The sequence below is a fragment of the Podospora pseudocomata genome, chromosome 7 (genome assembly GCF_035222375.1).
Source record: "Podospora pseudocomata strain CBS 415.72m chromosome 7, whole genome shotgun sequence".
NCBI classification, from domain to species: Eukaryota; Fungi; Ascomycota; class Sordariomycetes; order Sordariales; family Podosporaceae; genus Podospora; species Podospora pseudocomata.
Window position 1 is genome coordinate 487,625 of NC_085891.1, and position 20,742 is coordinate 508,366.

The window sequence follows — 20,742 nt, forward strand, 5'->3', positions numbered from 1 at the left end:
CGCAATTCAGGTACGGGTTAGGGTTTATAATGACGATGACAATGACAGCAATCGAGGAGGCATCATGCCAAATGATTGACAACGACAAAGAGCATTGAGCTTTCTAGAGTATTTACAGCTCGATCAACTATGTACAGGAAAGAGCAAATTCACCACCGAAAGTCGAACAGCAGGGAGACCGGAGCTTCCAGCATGGCCCTGCCTCATTCCGTCTGCACCGTATCCCCTTTCATGGAAGGAGCTTAGAAGTAGCTCTGGTCAATGACGGCAGGCCCGGGGACCTTGTAGGTACCAAAGTCGCCCCAGATGTTGATGAGAATACCAGCTGTAACACAATCAATCATCAGCACGAATGAGGCGAGAAAACAGCGCAAGAGGAGAAGAGTTCACTCACGGTCAGAAGCGCTGTAAGCACCCGGAAGCCTAACACCAGCAGGAAGCTGACCGCTGCCGCTGTTGGCAACTCTAACCTGGTAGCAGCTCATGTAGAACTGCGCACCACCGCTCGAGCCGGCGGTATGAAGAGCGATGGCCTCCGCTCTGACGAGGTAGTCACCAGCGGGGATCTTGCTGGGGATCTTGAACGTCCGCTTGCCGCAGTTCTTGTTGAGGGTGTCGGTGCCCCAGGTCTTGCTGCCGGCGTCGTAGCCGAACTCGTCGACCTTGAACCACGAGGCAGAGGCGCCATCGGCCGTCTTGGCGTCGTTGACCTTGGCCATGTAGACGATGACGGGGCCGAAGTGGTTCCCGCCGATGGCCTCGTTGGCGCAGGAGCGGTCGTTGGGCTGGGCATGCATCTCGACGAAGAAGGAGTCACCGGCTGGATGGAAGTATCAGCATTCGGAACAGGAACACTAAGGTATGAGAGACATCAACGTACCGCTCACCTCGCAAAGGCCAGCAACGCCGCGCGAACCACCGACATTGCAGGCAAGATCAGAACTGCCAACGCTGGTGACGGGAGAGTTGTTGGGCTAATAGATGATGTTAGTCACCGGGGCACAGCTAGGGGATTGGAAAAGCTCATACCGGCATGCGAGTGCATGATGTGCCGAAGTCGATCGATCCACTGCCAGCCTGTTGGAAGATACTGTGGGCAGCAGCCAGGGGGGCGAGAACGCCAGCGGCGACGAAGACAGACTTCATGTTGGTGGTTCCTCGGTTGAAATGTCTAGATGAGGGAGGCTGCTGAGTTACTCGTTCTCAACATCGCACAGAGACGATAGCAGCTTTTATATCCCTTTCGATTCCTCAACACCCATCCTCATCAGTCGACCCTCCGCCAACCTCACCCACAATTTCACCGACTCGCATCCCCCTCGATATTAGATCTACCGCTCCAACGGGCCGCAGATTCAACATCCAAGCCTCGCCCGTGCCCAACTTCCTCAATAGGAAGTCTACCAGAACTGTTGATCAACATCACCTATGCCAATCCAGCCCATACATCCCGCCCACATCATTCTCGGCACCAGCCGGCCAACCACTCCGCCAACAAGAAATATGAACCTGGTTTCCCTCATGCCTTGCAGCAGACAACAACCGTTCGTTGTTTATCTGAACCATTCCCGTCCCTACAAAAGTCCACCCAACCCGCAATGCAATGCCGATCATTCTCGGTACTACATCCTCCATGATCCATCTGGGACCCGATCGTCAAAACGGCCGACCAAGACACAAAAGAATGACGATATACCCGCTTCTTGGGCAATTTATCCCGCACACGTACACACTTGCACAAGCGGAAGACGGCGCCGCAACCGAAAAAAGCGACAACCGAGATCCATCCCCATGCAGCTCTCTACCGTCCCGCGTACCGGACCAGTGCCGTCCGCGAATAAACCCCAGCTTGGCAGATTATGCGATGCCGTCTTGTTTGGTGAGTCGTCAGCAAAAAAAAAAAAACCGGTGGGTCGAGATCAGATCGTGGGGAACATAGTCCCGAAAACTCCGTCAATTGGGAGTGGTTAGTAAGTTATGCAAGAAAAAAGGACCGAAAGAGGCTGACGATTGTAAACAGACGAAGAGATAATGTTGCGCGCGAGAAAAGACCTGTTGAACCTGGTCAGCCTGTGGTTCAATAATGAGCCATTCTCTGGGTTGAATGTGCAAGAGGACGTCAATGAGCCAGTCTTTGTCCAAAAAAGCAGTCATGAATTGCAAATGTATCGCAGTATATGGTATCACCTCCCAAGCTGTCCCCTCCCCCACCTTTCACCCCAGTCCTCTTACGCTCTCCTCCCAGTCAAGAGATCCATCTCTTCCGGCCTCACCCTCTTGGTCTTCTTGAGCAACTTCCATACCAAGATGTTCACCAGATACACCACAATGCCGATGTAGCTCGTCATAAACTTGTCGATCTGGAACTGGGGGATGAAGGCCGAGTACCCACTAAAGATAATAACCAAGATGGTAACCCCGAGCGCAATGTAGGAGCCCCATGGCAAGAGAGGGTTGCGGTAAGGCATGATTTCTCGTGGGATGCCTTGAACCTTCATGGCTCTGATCATGGAAATGTAGCTAACCAACACGGCGACCCAGTTCAGAGCGCCAAAGACGGTGACGAGCGAGACAAAGTATCCAAACACTGTCGCGGCATCCTTGGTGGCGTTCATGAAGCCGAGGGCAATAAAGATGGAGGAGAGGGCTACTGCGGGAATGGGTACGCCACGCTTGTTGGTGCGCTCCATAATCTCTGGTGCTTGTCTGTCCTTAGCCAGGGCCCAAACAGTGCGTGATGCGAGGTAGATATCCGAGTTGGCGGCACTGATCGTGAAGACTAGCAGCATTCCGTTGACGGCATCGGCGAGCTTGTCCACACCGGCACGTTGAGCTGCAACGGTAAAAGGGGAGGCCACTGTTTCTGGTCAGCTTGGCAATTTCGGCACGTATATGGGCCACAACTTACATCCGCCAATCCTCTCCCTTGTCGCCCTGAGCAACTCGGGACTGTTGTACGGGACGGCCATCCCGAGGACCAGCACACCGGCGACGTAGAAGAAGACGATTCTCAGCAAGGTCTGGTTCACAGCCCTCGGCACGTTCTTTCTCGGGTCAGGCGTCTCGCCAAAGGCCACACCCACCAGCTCAGTGCCCAGATACGCAAAGGTTGCCTGCACGATGCAAGCCCAGACACCCAAGAATCTGCCGGTCGAGCCATGGACGTAGAAGTAGTCATCCTTCCAGCGCACATTGTACTCAGCAAATGCCCCCGGGTCGGTCCAATACCAAAAGCCTGATCTGAACCCCGAGGGACTGCCGCCCAAAGATAGAATGAAGCACATCAGAATCAGCATAATGATGACCAGCGCCTTAGCAAGCGACATCCAAAATTCTGCCTCGCCGAAAAATCGTACGTGGATCAGCTGTTCCTCGGTGTCAGTCTTTCTCTCATGTCTCTTCCTGTCCCAGGACGAGCACTCACATTCAGCAGTATAATCACCACCCCAAACACCACAATCCACACACTGACATTTAGATCCTTGACCCAATACTGCAATATGATGCCCGTCGCCGTCAGATTATTCGGCAGCACAATCACGTATTTAAAGAAGTAATTCCACCCCGTCGCAAACCCCATGGCCGGGTCGACAAACCTCGTCGCATACCCAGAAAACGACTTTTTGTGCGGCAGCCAAGCACCCATTTCACCGAGCGCGACCATGACGACGTAGACGACGAAGCCCATGAGGACGTAACCGATGAGGAGGGAGCCGGGACCAAACTTTAGTGCTGTGCCAGTGCCGATGATGAGACCAGTGCCAATTGCGCCTGCGATGGCCATCATGTCTGGGGAATTACTTGTTAGCACTAAAAAATTGGGAGGATAACACAGGAAGAGAAAGAGAGGCATACTGAGTTGTCTAGGCCGCATCCCGCGATGCAAATCATCCGGGCCCTCCACGCCCTCGTCCACCATGCCGGCTTCCTCGCTGCTGCTGACATCTTGGGCGCCTGGTGCGGTTGCTGGAGGGGGGGAGTCGGGGTGTTTCTCGTCGAGGGCGCGTTTTCTGAAAAAGGCGGCCATGTTGGCGAGGCAGATGCGAGTTCCTTTTCGCCTACTCGTGATGGTTGCGCAAAGGGACGGGGAGAGGGGGGGGAAAAAAAGACAAAAGGACGGAGAGGGTGATAAGAAAGGCAGATAGATTGACGAGGTCGGAATCTCAAAAGTAATATATTTTTCCTACTGGCTGCTTCCCCGCCTCTCTCTGTCGGGTTTGCCAGATTATTGTGACTTGGTGCGACCTACCTACTTGGACGTGGATTGGGATGTGTGTATGGTCTCCCCCGCCAATACCCGTCGTCAATGGGCAGGGCTCGGTGTGCCGAAAGGGAAAGAAGGCTCAGATGTGGAAGTAGCATGCACATCAGGTCACTGGAGCGCCTTGGACCTGACAAGGGCAGGGCAGCCAAAGGGGAGAGACACCGCCAGACCAGATAAGGAAAAGATAGACCAGGGAGGATATTTCTCATGTTTTTGGCTGGTGTCCTACTTTCATGGAACGGCCAGGTTTGGTGGGACCCAACCATCATGAGGTCTGGCTCGGTGATAAGATGGGGGTCAGTATCTCCCCGGCGAGATCATTCCGAATCAAGTCATCCCGAGGGCCGTTGTCGTGAGGGGAGGGGTCTCTGTGGCGTCAGTGTTGCTCGTGAGTTACCTGGGTGTTACATTCTAGATCGGTCAATGGGTAGCTGTGTCAGCAAGCAAACAGAGCCAAGGGCCTGGGCCGGCGGTAGAATCGCAACCTACAGTGACGATGGGTTGTCGTCGGTTCCCAATTCAGTCTATCCCTCCGCTCCCCCGGCAGTGAACATCACATCGTTGCGGCGCAGCTTGGCGAATCGAAACAAGCTTTGATAGCGCAAGCTTGGCCAAGATCAAGCAAATGCCCAGAAAAAAAACGGGCGGGGGCGTTCGAAGTTCTGGCCAGCCACACAGCCACTTGTAACGCTAGGCCCGGAAAGGAAGGTAGCTCAGCAATCACAGCCGTCATCAACCGACAGACGGGGAGTACAGCATTCCAAACAGTTTGTTTTACGTCTTGATACAAGACCGAAGGCATCTCCAAGCCCAAAATTCTGCTTCAAAATCTTCTCATGACTACAGCTGCGGCGCAGTAGCAACAGACAACCGTCGGTGTAGCCGCATGTTCACCTCGGCGTAGTCAACCTCATCCCCCTTGGCCGTAATCAACCCATATCTGACGAAAGGGTCAACAAAGACGGTTGTAGAGCTGCGCTTGGATTCTCTCCGAAGCAGAGCCGCCTTGTCCTCCTCGGGTGCCAAAAGGTAAAACTCCTTCACCTCATCAATATCGATAGTTTCGAATGATGAAGTGCCAGCAGTTATTCCGCCAGCAACAACCGTGCTATCCAACATACCTATTGGGGCATATGCTGATGATTGTGCTACAACGAGGGACCCGGATCTTGATGACCCTGGTCGTGCCAGTGTACACTTTTGATTGTTGGCCACGACTACTCCCTGATATACTTGCTGAGGTCGAGTGTTTAACTGCCGGTGGGGGAAGGTTAAATGCGCGGGCCTCACAGTATGAAAGCTGGCGGGAGGCGAGAGTCAAATGGTCCATTTCAGTGCAGTTCAAGCTAGAGACCTCCCTTGGATAAGGCTGGTAAACAGCTGGCACACCGGCTGCATAATTTATGGTTCTCGATGGGATTAAATAGTTTCTTTGACCTCTCCCAGCAATGAATCACGCCCTCATGCCTGTGGATTGCTCTGCCGTCGGCCTTTTATCTGTTGAGTTTAGGAACCCAGAGAGTTGATTTTAAGTAACTCATGCAGTAATTTGCCTGCGGGATACAGGTGCCTAAAGAAGGATAGATACATGTATTGAGCAATACCTCCCAAGTCCACCATAGCACTAGTTACATTACCGAGCCTTGATAGCATCCAGACCGAGCTTTTATGACATTAGATATTATCCCAGACCACCTTATCTGAGCTTCTAGAAGACCCAGTCCAAGCTTTTGAATAGATTATCCCAGCTCTTATCATTCTTGTTGTGAGGCGAGGCTCCCTGGCATACCAACACATTGGAAAGGGGTCTGAGAACGTGGATATTGTATCTATGCATCTGGGCATTGAGAATCTGTCACTCGTGATAGTTCGTTTTTGGCGGAAGTATAGTTGTTTGTGGCGAGGTAAGGTACTGTATTGCGAATCCCACTTTGGCAAGACCTAGACACCGGTTCCATGCTCTCTGGCTGGTTTTTCTAGGGCTTTGTTGATATGAATTCCAGGTTTCCTACGAGTTTCATCCATTTTCGTGGTTTGTGAAAATTCGTCATGTATTTCATGATCTTCTGGTACATATCGTCAGATATACATTTATATGTTCCAACATGTCCAGATCATGAGCCATGACGCCCAGTGTGGAAGAAGTAGATGTATTACGTATATAATATTAACAGACGATATATACTAGATCCCACTGTCCATGCCCCGGACGGTAACATCCAACAGCTGTCGCGCCCCACCCATCTTTGATGCGTTGCCCAGTCTACACAGCAATGGCCTTGAAGTCATCGGCGTAGAAATAGAGATACGGCGTGGCGCCGGAATTGCGGAAGCGCACCTCGACCTCACCCTGACCCGTGGCATCGGTGGTGAATGTGATGCCGGTGGGACGGTAAAAGGCAGCGCTGTTGTAACACTGGTTGACGCTACCGATGACACTGCCCTTGTACAGGATGTCAATGCTGGTGCCGGCGTCATAGTTGAGGCAGCGATACAAGAAAGAGAACGCATAAGTGGTTGACGGGCGCCCGACGAAGGTCTCGCGTATGGCGATGTATTTGGAACCGGTGGTAGGCGGGTAGGGGCGGATGACAACTCGGCCGCCTGCACAGTAAGAGCCACCTGTCATGCACGGGTTCACGCCGTTCACGACATCAAGCCTTCCGCCGGTAGAAGCCTGTGTATCAGTCCATGGGAGAATGTTGCCGGTCTCCAAGTAGTTCTCGAATCCACCGTTGACGATGATGTTGGCGGGGATCGTGACGGCTGGGGCGGCGACGGAGACGGTAGCCACCACATTGTCCGTGACAGTCTCAACAACGGTGCTCTGTGTTACCATGTAAGTCAACAGATGTCCAGAGAGAACAACGGGGCGGAAACACGACGAACCTCGGCCTCAACAACGGCAGTAGTAACAGCGGTCTCCAACACGGTCACGGTAGACGCGGTAGCGGTTGACAGAATGCAGCTGCAGGCCTTGCTGATGCGATCCTCGTTGGACGAACACTGGGAGGCAATGACATCTGTCGGGTCGGGCAAGGCTGGATCAGCTTCGGTGATGGTGGGAGCCCGCTTCTGGTAGATGGTCGAACGTTCGCTGCCAGTCCTGCATGGGGATGTGTGTGAGCAAAAGATAAGTATTCATGTAATGGAGGATAGCAGACCACGTACACTGTAAATGTTGCCGTGGTGACAGTGAGTGTCGTTAAGGTCGTCTCGACATTGAGCAGAGTCGATGTGACCGTCTCGACCTCGGTGACGGTGGTGGTAGCGGGTTCCAAGGCCAACCAAGAAGAGCAGAACGACTCTCCGAACGCAGGGTCGGCAGCAATAGCACCCAAGCACTTGTTGGAGCCGCACTTGTTGGTACAAGCCGCGTTGGACACGCCGGCCAGGACGCCGGCGCTGATGCAGAGCAACCAAGACCTCATATCGTCTGTCCAACTACCCGAGGTAGTTAGGTTGATGTTGTTGTTTGAAAACGAATGTAATTGTTCAAGAAGAACTACGAAACAGAGGGCCAAAAATGAGTGACGCGGAGAGGAACTCTGGAGGAGAAAGGACAAGAAAACAAAAACATGATGGACTTTTTGCCACTTTTTAATCAAGCATCAATGCCTGCTCTCTTTCATGCAGTTTCAAATGCACTATTGGGGGGCTTAAAATTTGATGGATCTATTTGAGCCGCACTATTGACGTCCTGGCTGTAAACAGTCATGCTCTGACAGCCGCTCAGCACGTGCCACCCCGGGATCAAGCTGAAAACCCCATGGGATTTTGATCGGTCTGGATCGTGACAGGGATCCGAACCTGGAGTGTCCCATCATCCGGCCAGTCGGAACCGAGACCCACCCACTCCATCGGGCCAGCCAGCCACCGCATCGACATTGGACTTTTTTTGTGCATCACAAGCATGGCATTTGCGCTCTGTCAATTCAACCAGCAGTCTTGGCTGAGATTTCTGTGTTGTTGGAATCACGGGCCTCTTCCATCCTCCCCTGGCCGTGCACCAAATCCCCTCACATCCGCAAAAGCAGGCGCGTCATGTCAAAGTTGGGCACAAAATCTTTGAAGGAAGCTCCGGAGGACAAGCTTCCACTGTGGCGGCGATGTTTATCCTGGTTTCTGTCTCGGCTTGGACGAAACAGAGTGGGGGGCGGGCGGGAGGTCACCGAGCTCAGATTGCTGAAGAATTTGCATGTATCTCTCCGCCAATAGGCCGTGGAGACGGACTTACCGGCGATACATTTTTAGGGGACTCCGGGATGGGTGTCTGGGAGCCTGAGAAGCATGTTTCCCGACACTTTCTTTGCCAAGGTTGGCGAGAGGATTGTAGTCAAACTCCAAGATGGAAGGCTCAAAAGCAGATACATCGTGAACGTTGCTTGCCGGGGATTGCAAGACGCGGGCGGTACCTTGCGTAATTCGGACCAAAGAGAAATATACCAGGCAGGTAAACTTGGGGAATGACGAAGATAAACAATGGCGGCCTTACCTCTGAAATTCGGTTCTGATGGCTTTGCGGATGGTAGTTAAGGTACCTCCATTTACTTTTCAAGCATACCGTCGTTGTTTTTGGGTTCGATGTTGAGGCTGAGTTGAACATGAAGAATGGTTACAGGGAGTGCTCCCGCGAAGTGAAGGAAAAGCTGGTACGGATAGGTAGGTAGGTAGCTATATCCCACTTTAGCTCCGGGTCACAGGTTCAGTCATCTGATCTTCTGGCATGTATACACTCTTGTTGTGCAGCTACCCACCCTGCTCTTTTGCTGTCTTGGCCCAGCCTCAAAGCAGGGAGCGGCATTTCTTTACTCTGGTCTTGCATGAGACTACAAAGGGCATTACAGCCGCTTGCTGTTGTGGCTATTGTCCATCTCATGTTCGTGACATTTGTTTGCTTTTTATACAGCCTTCTCTTTGTCGAACGTTGGGGGGATATACCCCTGGTGGTTGCTGGGCCAACGCTCCACGAGCAACATCGCGTCAAGCCGCCACCTCTTGTCCAAACTTAGATTAAGATACGAGGAAAAGAATAAATAATAGGGTTGAAGTAAAGAATGTATTCTTATCGATTATCTGTTACAACTTCCCCGCCCATATACTAGTCGTCCACATTTAACCCCTGTTTCCTGGACTGGGAACGTGGAGCTTCAGAACCAGAGGGCTATTGGGTGGCACCGTAACTATGGTGGGTGGTGATGAAACAGGAAACTCCGAACTGTTAGCTCTATCCCATCCGCAAACATCTCATTATGGGAACAAAAAGATAAGGTTGGTACGTACCGGCTTTTCGTCTCACGACTATCACTGATGGTGAGGAATGTCCCCAGCGACAACACCCTTGAAGACTATAACTGATTCCATGCGAACCGTCCCCGGGGCGAAACCGCAAAACAGGCGTCTTTGAGAGGGCCTCCCTCAAAGATAATAAAGACGGGGTGCGACTTCCCGACTTCCCGGGCCAGACTCCGTCAACTGAATACAGGTAATCCAATCCGGGTCATCGCTTGTGAGACCGTGCATGGCGGTTTTGTTGTACATAGCTGTTAGCTTGCCATGCAGGACCCGCGAGCCGGTGATTCTCGTGGATCTGCTGTATGTGGTGATGGGATGAACTGCAATAGTGGCTGGCCTCCCGTTCCGAGCGCGGCTTAGTCGCTCATCTATCCGATATGCCGGTCCACGCTCCTCGCCGAAGTAGGAATTGGGGGCCAGTTCGGTATCGTTCTCGTATTGTGCTATGTCACGCACAACCCGCAGAGCCATGACAGAAAGAGCGCAACAGGCTGATGGTACGTTGCCATCGTTTTTACGACGATGCTGAAACCCGCACCAGGAGACTTGGGCAATTTTGCAACGCTAGGCTGCGGACAATAGCGACATCCAGTCCTTGTGCCCATGAGGGGCCGTCTCTGACAGCCTTCCAAAGGTCCGGCGACATTCTTCTCAGTCCCCCAGCCATAAGATCGCGGTGGTAATGGCAGGCTGCGAGAAGCTCCCAGACACAATTGTGGAAAGTGTGATAGAAGATTCTTCTGGCAATGAGCTGAGAGCGGTAAGTCCCATTGGACATACTGTCAATAATGCTTGGATCTTCATGACGTGGAAGAGTCAATGGTCAGTCGGGTTCGAACAGAAGTCCGGGCAGCTTGGCTGCCAACTCGCTGAGAAGTGTCTCGGACGGGGCGGACATGGTGCTGACGAGCAAGTCAAGAGTTAACTCAGATCGATTCGAGGGTAAAGATGGAAGGTTGTACTTACGAGATGCATAACCTGGAAGTGGTGGAAAGTTGAGGTAGCTGGCCCCCCCTGGCTTCCCACTTACCTCGAATATTCCAGGTTCAAATCCTGGGGTGAAGCATCAAGTCCTTGTTCTCCTTCGTTTTCTGTTTTTGTTTTTGTTTCCTTTTGTGTCACTCCTAGTTAAGGTACACAGCAAATTATCATTAAAATAGTTTCAAGATGAAACCAAAATAACCTCATGGTGTGGCAGAGGTATGCTCTACCCTGGTGTTTTTGTGTCAACTATCTCCTACATCTCTATATTACAAGCTTATTTATCTGCTTTACTTGATAATACCTACGGTATGTATTTTATTTATGTATTAATAGATAATTATTCCTTATAGTGAATCTCTTGTGACTACGTGCATATACACACATTCGAGAGCATCTTGCAAAGGACACTCAGTTCTCACACTTGGCTGATTGGATACTTCACAGTTCTTGTCGACATTGGTACCATTCAAAGGCGCGTTAAGATTACAAAAAATATCCTAGTAAAACATTTTGCCAGCCTCTGCTTTTTCCAGACCCTACGGAGCACGAGGACTGGCTAGAACCTCGATAGCCTGACATGACTTCTCTCCTTCATCGCTTGCCCTCACCGACTACCTACTCCACACACGACTCGGGTATCATCAACACCAAAAGCCAAATAACAAAGAAAGCACCTATGCCACAAGCCAAGTCAGCGGGAGCTCGATCGGAATCGAGACCAAGACAACCCACCCACCAGTTTCGATCACCGCCCCTCCTCTACTCCCCATTCGGCACCTAACCCTGGGCCGTGATGACAGTAGTCGTCGCCCCCTTCACCACTTCCGCATCCTCCTTCTTCACACCGTCCTTCTCCTCGTCATCCTTCTTGGTCGCCGTCTCCTCCCCCTCCGGCACAGCCTCCAGCTTGGTCTTCTTCGCCTTCTTCTTCTTGTCCTTCTTGTCGGCCGCGCCCTCCTCACCCTCAACGTCGCTTCCCTCGGCGTCGGCCTTCTTATCGGCCCTCTTGACACTGCTGAGGCACCCAAACAGGGACTTGAAGATGGCGGCGACCTTCTTGAGGGGGTTCTTCTTCTTGTCTTTGGTGGACGAAGCAGAGGATGAGGAAGAGGATGACGAGCTGGAGTTTTCCTCGTCGTTGTCAGATTTCTTGGCCTTCTTCTCCTTCTTGGCCTTCTTCTTGTCGTCGGCCTTGGTCTCCTCGGTGGCGGCGGCCTCCTCGGGTGTGTTGGCGGCGACGGCAGCGTCAGCAGTGGGGGCGGTGGTGGTCTCCTCCGTGGCAGCAGCGGCGGGCTTGGGCTCCTCAATGGCGGGAGCGGCGGTGGCAGCAGGAGGGACAGCGACACCGTCGAGCTTGAGCTCGAGCTTCTGTTGTTCTTCGGCCATTTTTGCTGATGATGTAGGGAGGTAAAGACTGTGAGGGAGGAAAGTTCAACTCGAAGGCGAGTGTGAGAGCGGTGGAAAAAGGGAAAAGGAAAAGAAGGGAATGAAGGAATGAAGAAGATGGAGGAGAGAGCGAGTGAGAATGGAGGAATGAAGGAGAAGATGAAGAGTTTCTTTCTGCTAAAAAAGGTAAAAAGGGGGGGCTTTGCGTGGAGCCTCAATCTAACATCACCTTTTCAGTTTGTCATTGCTGCTGGGGCCCGCTCTCAGGCCTTCCCTTCTTTTGACCCCAACACTTTCATCAAGCACTTTCTTCACCACCGGCCGGCTGTCAAAATTACCATATCACGTATCGGCCAAATGGCTAATCTCGGTCGGGAGGTTACGAAGTAGAGACTCTGTACCTAGCGTTCGTCGCGCGAAACCCAAGCGGCGGCAACCCTGGAAATTGGATTTCGGGGTGATACCGACACGCCGCTGCCATCTCGGCAAACAAAATGTTATCAGCTCTCGCAATCTCACACAGGTCGACACCACCGTCTCACCGATACCAGCCCAGCAGAATGCAATCTGGCACGGACAGGCAGTGCGCGCCCAACGACAGCTCCCACGTTGCGGTTGACACCTGCGCCAAGCCCGACATTGCGGGCGCTATCGCCATGTCAATATTTGCCAAGAAAATGGTTCCAGAACGCCGCCCGAGCCCCTGGACCCACCTCTCACGGCGGGTAAACCCCCCTGGGTCGGGACCCCCGATCGCGTTAGTCAGGGGCATTGGCCTCGTCCGTCCGATTGCGATCGTGGCAGACCCAAGATCGCGGATTAACAAACATGATCGTCGCGGGAAGAAAAATGTTGAACGGCGTGGATGGTGATCATTTATTTGCGTGTGGTCAATCCAAGTTATATGCTGTCATCACGATTGTTCCTCTTCCCTCTCTTCACCCTTCTCCACCTCTCCTTCAGGCACCTTCAGCTTCCCATTCCCATTCCTCTCCCTCGTCCCATCTCGCCCCGTCATCTTCCTCCCAAACGACTTCTTGTCCTGATGACCAACCCCCTCCCAAGTCTTTGTATCCGGCAGCCCGTACGTACTGATCCCTCTCCCCCATGTGGTCCAAGGAAACGTCCATCTCACCAACTCTTCCGGCACATCCCCACCATCCGGCAGCATGTCCCTCCAATCCTTTGGCTTGTCTCGATGGATGAGGTACCCGCCTAGATGCCGATGCCAGATGTCTGGCGGTCTGTGGTCCGGATACTTTCCTTTGCGTGACGCGTCTGGGTCACGAGTCCAATGGGACGCGATCGAGAGTTGGACTTGACGCTCGATGCCGCGGTGGCCGGTGACAGTGGTGACATCGTTGGCCCAGCCGTATAGGTAAACAGAGCGGTTCAGCAAGGAAAGGTCGCTGGATACGCCGAGAGCCATGGGAGGGAGGCGGCCGGAAGAGATAAGAGAAGGGACCTCGTCATGGGTGATGTCTGGGACGACTTGAACCGGGAGTTGGAGGTCACCGGGAACTGGGACGGTGGACCATTTCTGGAGGGATTGGCGCAGTTCGTCTGCCGAAGGTGGTGGACTGGTAGGGTCGGCCGAAGGCGGGATGATGAAGGATGCGCGGGTCTCTTCCGAGTGGGTTGAGATGGCGCTGATGAGCTTGCGAAAGTATTTTGCGGCGAACTCGGTGCACACCAATTTCTTGCCCCGCAAGGCAGGAAACAGCACTGTGGCTAGGATGTCTTGACGAGACACCAGCTCATTATTGTCGGTTTCGTGGTCGGCAACAGAGCGAGTGATGATTTCTTGCTGCACAAGAGGCTGCAGCGGGATGGGGCCATGATGAAGATCTGTGACGAGAGCCACGAGTGCGCTAGGGTCCAGGTTGACGGTCTCGGTGATTGTATTGCAGTCGTCTGGAGAGACGACCAGGTCACGCTCATGAATCAGAGTCTGGATGGCCGTTTCAAGAGGAGGAGGGTCGTTGACAAGGAACGGACTTCCTGCGCAGCTCAGATCGACCTTGACATCGGTTCCGCCAACCTTGTTTTTAATGTGATCCAGCACCCTGTCGACAACAGCCGATTGTCCTTCCTGGAGGCCAGGCAAGATCAGATGAAGGTGACGGCAGTGATTCCACCTCGCAGCCAAGATGACCTTGGAGACTGCATCGACGAATTCGGTATGGCCGAACCCCTTTCCTTCGTCGTCACCAGCCTCATCCCTTTCGTCCTCAGAATCAGCATCGCTTTCCCAACCTTCTGTCATGACTTGATACTCCAGTGTCCTAGCGGAAATGGACAGAAACTTTATCCATGTCTTTCCATTATCCACGACGGCATCAACAGTGACAACCTTTTCTTGAAAGGGCTGGTCCTTGTAAGCCAACCACCCGCTACCAGTCGGCACCGCGACGCGAGGACTCCTCGGGAAGTCTTTGTTGATGGCCACCAGCCCATGACACTTTTTGACCAGAGACCACCGGTCATCCCAGCAGCAAGACCTTATACCCATGTACTGGGCGGCGGAAATGTTGTTGCCATCGTCAGATTTTGTGTTTCGCTTTTGAACCACCTTATACAATGCGCGCTGCTGGACTTTGAGGAGAGGATAGAGTCCGTAGATGGGCCGAGATGCGTCTTTGGAAGCATTGGCGAGGGTACTAAGCTCGTCTATGCAGGTTCTCCATTGTGCCAGGAGGGACTCGATGTAGCTGTCTAGCTCTGGTCCTGGTTCCATTTCTGCTATTTTGGCGTTTGGTTTGGTCCGAATCGGGAGACTTGTCGATGAGTCATTGGGCTCTGATGGCGACAATTGTTCTGTTGTCGTTTCACCTGTAGCCATTTCACAGGTATTTCCGATTCCTGTCAGTCGAATTTGGAGTGAGATGCTGATATGCCTTGGCGATGCTGCTTTGGTTATTATTTTGAGCTCGTGCTGGATGGATGGACATTGGATTGATGGGGGTGAATGGAGGGGCAGCAAACAGCACAAAAATAGAGGGGCAACTCTTGGCGCATCCAGGGTAGCTTCACAACATAGAGAACAACAGAACCAGTGACTGCTAGCCACATAACACCACAACTTTCCACCATCTACATAACAAAGAAGGCGCGATGGCAGAGTGGTCTAATGCGTGAGACTTGAAATCTCATTTCTTCGGAAGCGTCGGTTCAAATCCGGCTCGCGTCGTTTTTTTGGTGATTCTGGGAATTGACAACTCCAATCAGCTGATTTCAGCTCCAGCTTGCATCTCTGTGCATTATCTGGGTCCAGAGCGGGCGGTCATCGTGGATAACTTGTGTCCGGGTGCTTGTGTGTTGTGTGCCTACCAGCCTACAGGGGCTGCCAGGCAACAACGCCTTAGCGCCAGAATCTCAGGCAACAACGCCCCCAAAACGCTCTCGCTACATCCACACGCGGATGGCATCGCGTTGTACCATTTCACAAAAATATTTTATAAAAACGAGCCCTTGGAACCTCCTGCATGATGGGATCCTGTGCATTCTTCATACTCGACATTTTGCCGCCATGTTTGTCACCCCCTATGGCCCCTTGTCCCACAACTGCTTGCTGACACTCCCGCAGGAAGACCCAACGCGATGAGAAGACTGTTGATCTTGCTCAACTCTTGCTTGACTTGGATTTAGGAGCTCCGGTCAACGTTAAGGGCATCGATAGTGACTTCCACGTCAGTGTCTTTATCGAGGTTGATGAAAATGGCATTCGTGTCCGCATGATTGACAACCAGGGGAACGTTAGGGTGCCGCCATGCAAAACTACATACCCATTCTCAAAGAGACTACGATGGACTCGCAAGCGTCAAAATGATGACATCCAGCGGCAAATGCGGTCTCTGGACCCTCGAGGCTTGCTATTTTTCTATTTCATTCGATCTCTCACGCTGCAAAACGACGCCTTTACTGGCGAACGAGGGGAGACAAAACAGTGGTCGAGAAGGGCTAGTTGGCGCCCTGTAGAAGATGAGAGTCATTGTGTCGAGCTACGCAGTTGCACTCAGGTCGTCCGTCATGCTCACAAGGGCAAAGGGGGCCACGCCGAAAGCCCACAAACTTCCGAAAACACAACCCGGTTTCATGTGATAAAAAAATCTATCTTGGATAGCAGCGCCCGTAACTGCCTTGCTATGGCCTTTCCAGTTTGTCAGCATGGGGTTGGCCCGTGGACAAAGGATGAAGACAGCTTCTCCTATGCTTACAGGAAACCCAGTCCGTTCAAGGTGAGTCCGGCGGTTTCACTCGACTGTGGGGTGCAAGGCTGACATTTGGATGCTGTAGTTTCTCATACATGCAGACAGATGGGGTGTACATGACCACACAAAACCCTACCGAAGAATACACCAAGACCATAAGATGACCGACTTCCACACCCGGGCCATGGCCAAATGTTTCAAGGACTTGTCCGAGATTCCTTCGCTTCGATATACCTGGATCCAGTTCCTCCCGTCCATGGATCTTCTCAAAAGTTATGATGCACGGCAGGGGAATGGGATCTGCAGAGACGGTGGAGTCTGCGCGTCACTGCCTCGTTGGCTTTCCGTCCTTCCTGTCCTCGAAACCGAAGATGACCCTGACCGACAGGAGCTCCACGCCATGAGCGACCTTCGCCTTGCTCTCGCTGAGGGTCCCAATCCCGAGAACGAAACCTCAGTCCCGGATGTCTTGAACGGACCCCTCACATTCCCCGAGCCTTCTGCTCGGCTTCCAAGCTCTTGCATAACAAGACGTCAGAGCGGCAATCTCGCCGCCAGTCCCAACACCACACCGACACTCGCGTCTCTGTCCTTATCCTCAAAATACCGCCGAAGTGACCTAGAAGTCGTGCTAAGCGACTACGCCCTCAACCTCTTCCCAACAGAAGCAGCCATCACCAACATCCTTGAGTCTCTTGTCAAAGAAAGCAAAACCGCAGCCTGGTACTCGAGATTCTTTTTCCTCCGCCCCCAAAACGAAGCCTGGCACTCTCGAACCTCTCGGTTTCTGTTGTTAGCATACACAAAAACGCTTGAGCGTTCTCGCTTTGAAGCCGGACATCACGATGAGTGGAGGAAGCTTGTCAAGTCTATACACTTTATCCCGCTTAACTCGGGAAAGCTGCAGTCGGTAGAGGAGAACATGCGTGTTGGGTTGTATGCACCTGAGGATAAAAAGGGGAGGCGGTTAGTGGAGTTTGGGGGTGATTGGACGAAGCTGGAGATTCCAGTGATAGCGCTTGGTGCGTGGAATAATGCAGAGTGTAGGAAGTTGATTGAGAAGGTGAGGTATGTTGCTAGGAAATAGACGTGAGGAGAAGGTAGAGCAGTTGGTAGACGTGTATGTATAGGGAAGTGATCCTGTAAAGATTGCAGCCACGTACCTTTTGTCCAGGATGCCTGTTGACACTGAGGACTGGGGATTGACCCACTTTTCAGGGTGTTTGTTTACACTTGTATAAATCATCAATCATGACGACAAGATGCGATTCAAGGGCGGTCTGGCGTGTTTGATGGCCCTCTGAGATGATTGGATGTTTTTCTCTCTTCAGCGGAAAGGTAAACTGTCTTTGTTCTTTTACACTTCGTGAGATAAGGCGCATGGCACAATGTATGTAGGTAAGCCATATTGATCACAAGTGAGGACGGAAGACAGAGAGATAAGAACAAACATACCTCCCCATGGTACAACTAAGGGGCTGAATAGCTCCCGAAGTGAAAGAGTCGAACTACCTTACATCATTGTATACCTAGGCTTGGGATTGTTAAGTTCAGCTCTCATTATCATGCACCCATGCCATCCTTCCAGGTTCATAAATGGGTTCCCTGTATCACATGAACGTCTGTCAAGTCAAAATGTCATTGTGATGGAAGCTTCAAACCTCTGAATGTCTCAGCTGTATATCGTGGAAGGAAGCAGTCATGCAAGTGTACGCTCTACATACTCGACTATCGACAATGAGCTATAGTCCTTCTGCCAGGACCCAAGAAAAAAGCATCAAAGGAATTGTTAATCAGAGGAGACGAGGACAGCAGAGGAGCAACACGTCAAGTTCAAGATAAGATCCCCGTACACTACCCCCGTCTTTAACCCCGTAAGAATCCCGTAACGGGCAAGAAGGAGCATTTGAAGGCTCCATGAAAAGCCAGCTTGCGCCCCACCGTCTGATCTTTCACTTCCTTGATTCCAAAAATTCAACCTGCGACCTACTAAAGAACCCTCCCACGTGCGACTCACTTCAGATCTCATATCATCCTAATTTTCTGTGCTCTTTGATTGCAGGATCTCCCAATTCCTTGGAACCCCCCGCCGTCTCAATAGCCTCGGCCCCCGACAGAACCATCACCCAAGAAGCCGACCTCCCCCGACGAAAAGACTCACTGATATCGACAATATCGGTCGATATCCACCAGAAAGGATGCCCAACGAAGACTGGAAAAAGGCCCGGATGGGCTCATATTGCATTGTGTGCAATCCCGACCCGAACGGGAGAACAATGACGGCACATCCAACTTGCCTGACGAGGGGGACTTGGGGTCTTGATGCCAATATCTTGATGGTAGGTACTGTCCAGTTGATTCCTGAGCGTCCAAAGGGGGTATTTTTGTAGGTAGTGTGGTGAGAAGGGGGCCACTATTCTACATATTTTACCTTGTGGTAGTCTGGCTTTTTATTTTCAAAAGTTGAACATCTACAAGTTGATTCAAAGTTTCATGACTAATATGAGCATCAGGACGTGGGACTGGGAGATTGGGTTCTGCGAGGAGACGAGGAGATCGAGGGCGCTCCGGCGCAAGAGCCTTTGGCTGTTCGCGATGAAGATTTCGCGAGCGAACGACAAGACCAGCGCGCGGAGGCGGATGAGGTTGGGGAGAGCTCGGACGAAATGTCCGTTTGCTCGAGCCCATCCGAGCGCGAGGAGGAGGATGGTCGTTCGGAAACGCCAGTTTTTGTAAGTTTTATGTTGAGTTACTGCACAAGTCAAATGCAGAGCTAACACTGTCACAGGCAAATCAGGTTGAGCCTGGGTGTGAGATGGACGAAGGCTCGGACGATGACAAGGAGAGTGAGTCTGGGGTGGACGAAGATTCAGATGATGGCGAGGAGAATGAGCCCGCCGAGGAGCTCAGAGAGTGCCGCCGGTGCAGCTCAACGCACCCCATTTCGTCTTTCCAGAAAGGCGTCAACTCTTGCAACAACTGCAGGCAGAAAGAGAAGGACGCCCGGAGCAGGCTCAAGGACCAGGGATGTTGTACCAGATGCCGACAGCCACTTGAGTCTGGTTTTGTGGGTGTGCGGTGCCTGCGGTGTCGAGGGCGACACAACACATGGGCCAAGTCCCATCCCAAGAACAGGACCAAGAAGGGCCAGACTGAGAACGGAACAACCCCCGCTTGAACAAACACACTCCATCAAAGTCAATTGTCAGAACACCGCCAACGGCATACCACACACCACGCAAAGATACACGCCGGCTGTCACACGGCAAAAGCCAACCACTCGCAACCACCACCAACAACACTGTCGATACCACCGCAAGGAGGGGTAACTACACGTTGTGAACCAGTCGTCAAAGTGAGGCAGACAATCAGAAGGCATGACGGTTACCAAAGGAAGCCCACTGGCTCTGTAAGATATCGGAGAACTTGGCAGCGGCCTGATGCCAACAAGGGCACGGGCCAGGCAAGGGAGGATAAAATACGCGTTCAGGATCATCAAGACTGTATTTCCTTCTTCTTTTCGGTATCACAGACCTTCGAGGCCATTGAAGATTATAAGCCTGAATTGAACCATGAAGTTCCAAGCCCTGATATTACAGCCCTTGTCACACCGGCAACAACAGACCATGCCCCTTGCCTACTTATTTACATCCGACAGACCTCCAAAATCCACTCCACCACCTCCCTATTCACCCCCTTATCCAGCGGCATCTGATGGCCCCCCTCAAACCTCCTCACTCGTCTCCCCGTCTCCCCAAAGAACCCAACCAACCGCTCGCTCTCCCCCCTCCAAGGATCCTCCCCCCCAATCAAATGAAAACTCTCCGTCCTCTCCGCCCTCCCCAACCCCAAACTCTCCTTCCAACCCCCCTCCCTCACCTCATCCCCCCCTCCCTGAAAAGGAACAGTCCCACAAACCCCAACCCAAAAGCTCATCTCCCTCCCCCGTCTCTCCAACTCCCTCACCAACTCCATCCCCGCCTTAGCCCCCTGGCTAAACCCCACCACCCCAAAAAACGGCCCTTTCTTCTCAACCTCGGCTACCAATCTATCTAGCTCTGCCCAGCAGACTTCTTCTTCTGAGGGGGAGGAATCATCGAGCCACTTGAGGTAGGGCTCTGCCCCCTCAAAGAAAGGCAAGACCCCCGGACCGGGAGCGCACTCGTGGAAGCCGGGGAGGAAGACGGGCTCGAAATGGGGAGATAACAGGGACAAAAGATTGCGGGATTGGATCCGGAAGATGAGGGGGTTTGTGCCTGAGCCGTGGAGGAAGAGGATTTTGGGTTTCATGATTTTTTTTGCTTTGAGTGGTTTCTTGTTTTTGTTCTTTCAGCCTGAGATGGAAACAAACAAACAAACCAGGCGGTTTGACCAGAGAAGGGTTGCCAAGATGGAGGAGACACACCCCCTGTTGTTGTTCGATTTAGAGTGGTTAACTTGGTTTATCCAGCAGGGGATGAAAGGGAAAAAAGATGAAAGATATTGTAGGACAACAGTGCGGCTGAGGAGATCAGAGTAGGGCGTTGAAAAGAAGGGTTACACTGCAGCTACAAGGCGAGCTTGTGGTGGTGGTGCGGATCGCCAAGGGCAGGATTAGAGGGA

The 20,742-nt window shown here is 52.3% G+C and overlaps 7 protein-coding genes and 1 non-coding gene across 8 annotated transcripts; 2 read left to right on the plus strand and 6 right to left on the minus strand.

The window, feature by feature from the left end:
* Positions 1-242: 242 nt before the first annotated feature.
* Positions 243-1,146, minus strand: QC762_703770 (uncharacterized protein; the record flags this gene model as incomplete). The annotated part of the gene is made up of 4 exons (XM_062893228.1): positions 243-325; positions 395-820; positions 881-974; positions 1,030-1,146. The coding sequence occupies 4 exons, from the start codon at positions 1,144-1,146 to the stop codon at positions 243-245; spliced, it is 720 nt and encodes a 239-aa protein (XP_062738916.1).
* Positions 1,147-2,228: 1,082 nt separating this feature from the next.
* QC762_703760 (uncharacterized protein) lies at positions 2,229-4,885 on the minus strand (the record flags this gene model as incomplete). The annotated part of the gene is made up of 5 exons (XM_062893227.1): positions 4,754-4,885; positions 3,856-4,675; positions 3,425-3,789; positions 2,909-3,365; positions 2,229-2,857 (listed from the first exon to the last, which is right to left on the minus strand). The coding sequence occupies exons 2-5, from the start codon at positions 4,025-4,027 to the stop codon at positions 2,229-2,231; spliced, it is 1,623 nt and encodes a 540-aa protein (XP_062738917.1). The 5' UTR covers positions 4,028-4,675; positions 4,754-4,885.
* A 1,508-nt stretch (positions 4,886-6,393) lies between these two features.
* On the minus strand, positions 6,394-8,051 carry QC762_703750 (uncharacterized protein). The gene is made up of 3 exons (XM_062893226.1): positions 7,436-8,051; positions 7,154-7,370; positions 6,394-7,091 (listed from the first exon to the last, which is right to left on the minus strand). The coding sequence occupies exons 1-3, from the start codon at positions 7,693-7,695 to the stop codon at positions 6,528-6,530; spliced, it is 1,041 nt and encodes a 346-aa protein (XP_062738918.1). The 5' UTR covers positions 7,696-8,051; the 3' UTR covers positions 6,394-6,527.
* Positions 8,052-11,320: 3,269 nt separating this feature from the next.
* Positions 11,321-11,929, minus strand: QC762_703740 (uncharacterized protein; the record flags this gene model as incomplete). The annotated part of the gene is made up of 1 exon (XM_062893225.1): positions 11,321-11,929. The coding sequence occupies one exon, from the start codon at positions 11,927-11,929 to the stop codon at positions 11,321-11,323; it is 609 nt and encodes a 202-aa protein (XP_062738919.1).
* A 913-nt stretch (positions 11,930-12,842) lies between these two features.
* On the minus strand, positions 12,843-14,771 carry QC762_703730 (uncharacterized protein; the record flags this gene model as incomplete). Its single annotated transcript, XM_062893224.1, has 1 exon — positions 12,843-14,771. One exon carries the CDS (start codon positions 14,769-14,771, stop codon positions 12,843-12,845), a length of 1,929 nt encoding a protein of 642 aa, XP_062738920.1.
* A 266-nt stretch (positions 14,772-15,037) lies between these two features.
* QC762_0104970 lies at positions 15,038-15,119 on the plus strand. Its single transcript has one exon. It is a non-coding gene; the product is annotated as a tRNA-Ser (tRNA).
* Positions 15,099-17,640, plus strand: QC762_703720 (uncharacterized protein). The gene is made up of 3 exons (XM_062893223.1): positions 15,099-15,460; positions 15,516-16,167; positions 16,226-17,640. Exons 1-3 carry the CDS (start codon positions 15,351-15,353, stop codon positions 17,225-17,227), a joined length of 1,764 nt encoding a protein of 587 aa, XP_062738921.1. The 5' UTR covers positions 15,099-15,350; the 3' UTR covers positions 17,228-17,640.
* A 2,145-nt stretch (positions 17,641-19,785) lies between these two features.
* On the minus strand, positions 19,786-20,430 carry QC762_703710 (uncharacterized protein; the record flags this gene model as incomplete). Its single annotated transcript, XM_062893222.1, has 1 exon — positions 19,786-20,430. The coding sequence occupies one exon, from the start codon at positions 20,428-20,430 to the stop codon at positions 19,786-19,788; it is 645 nt and encodes a 214-aa protein (XP_062738922.1).
* Positions 20,431-20,742: the final 312 nt, after the last annotated feature.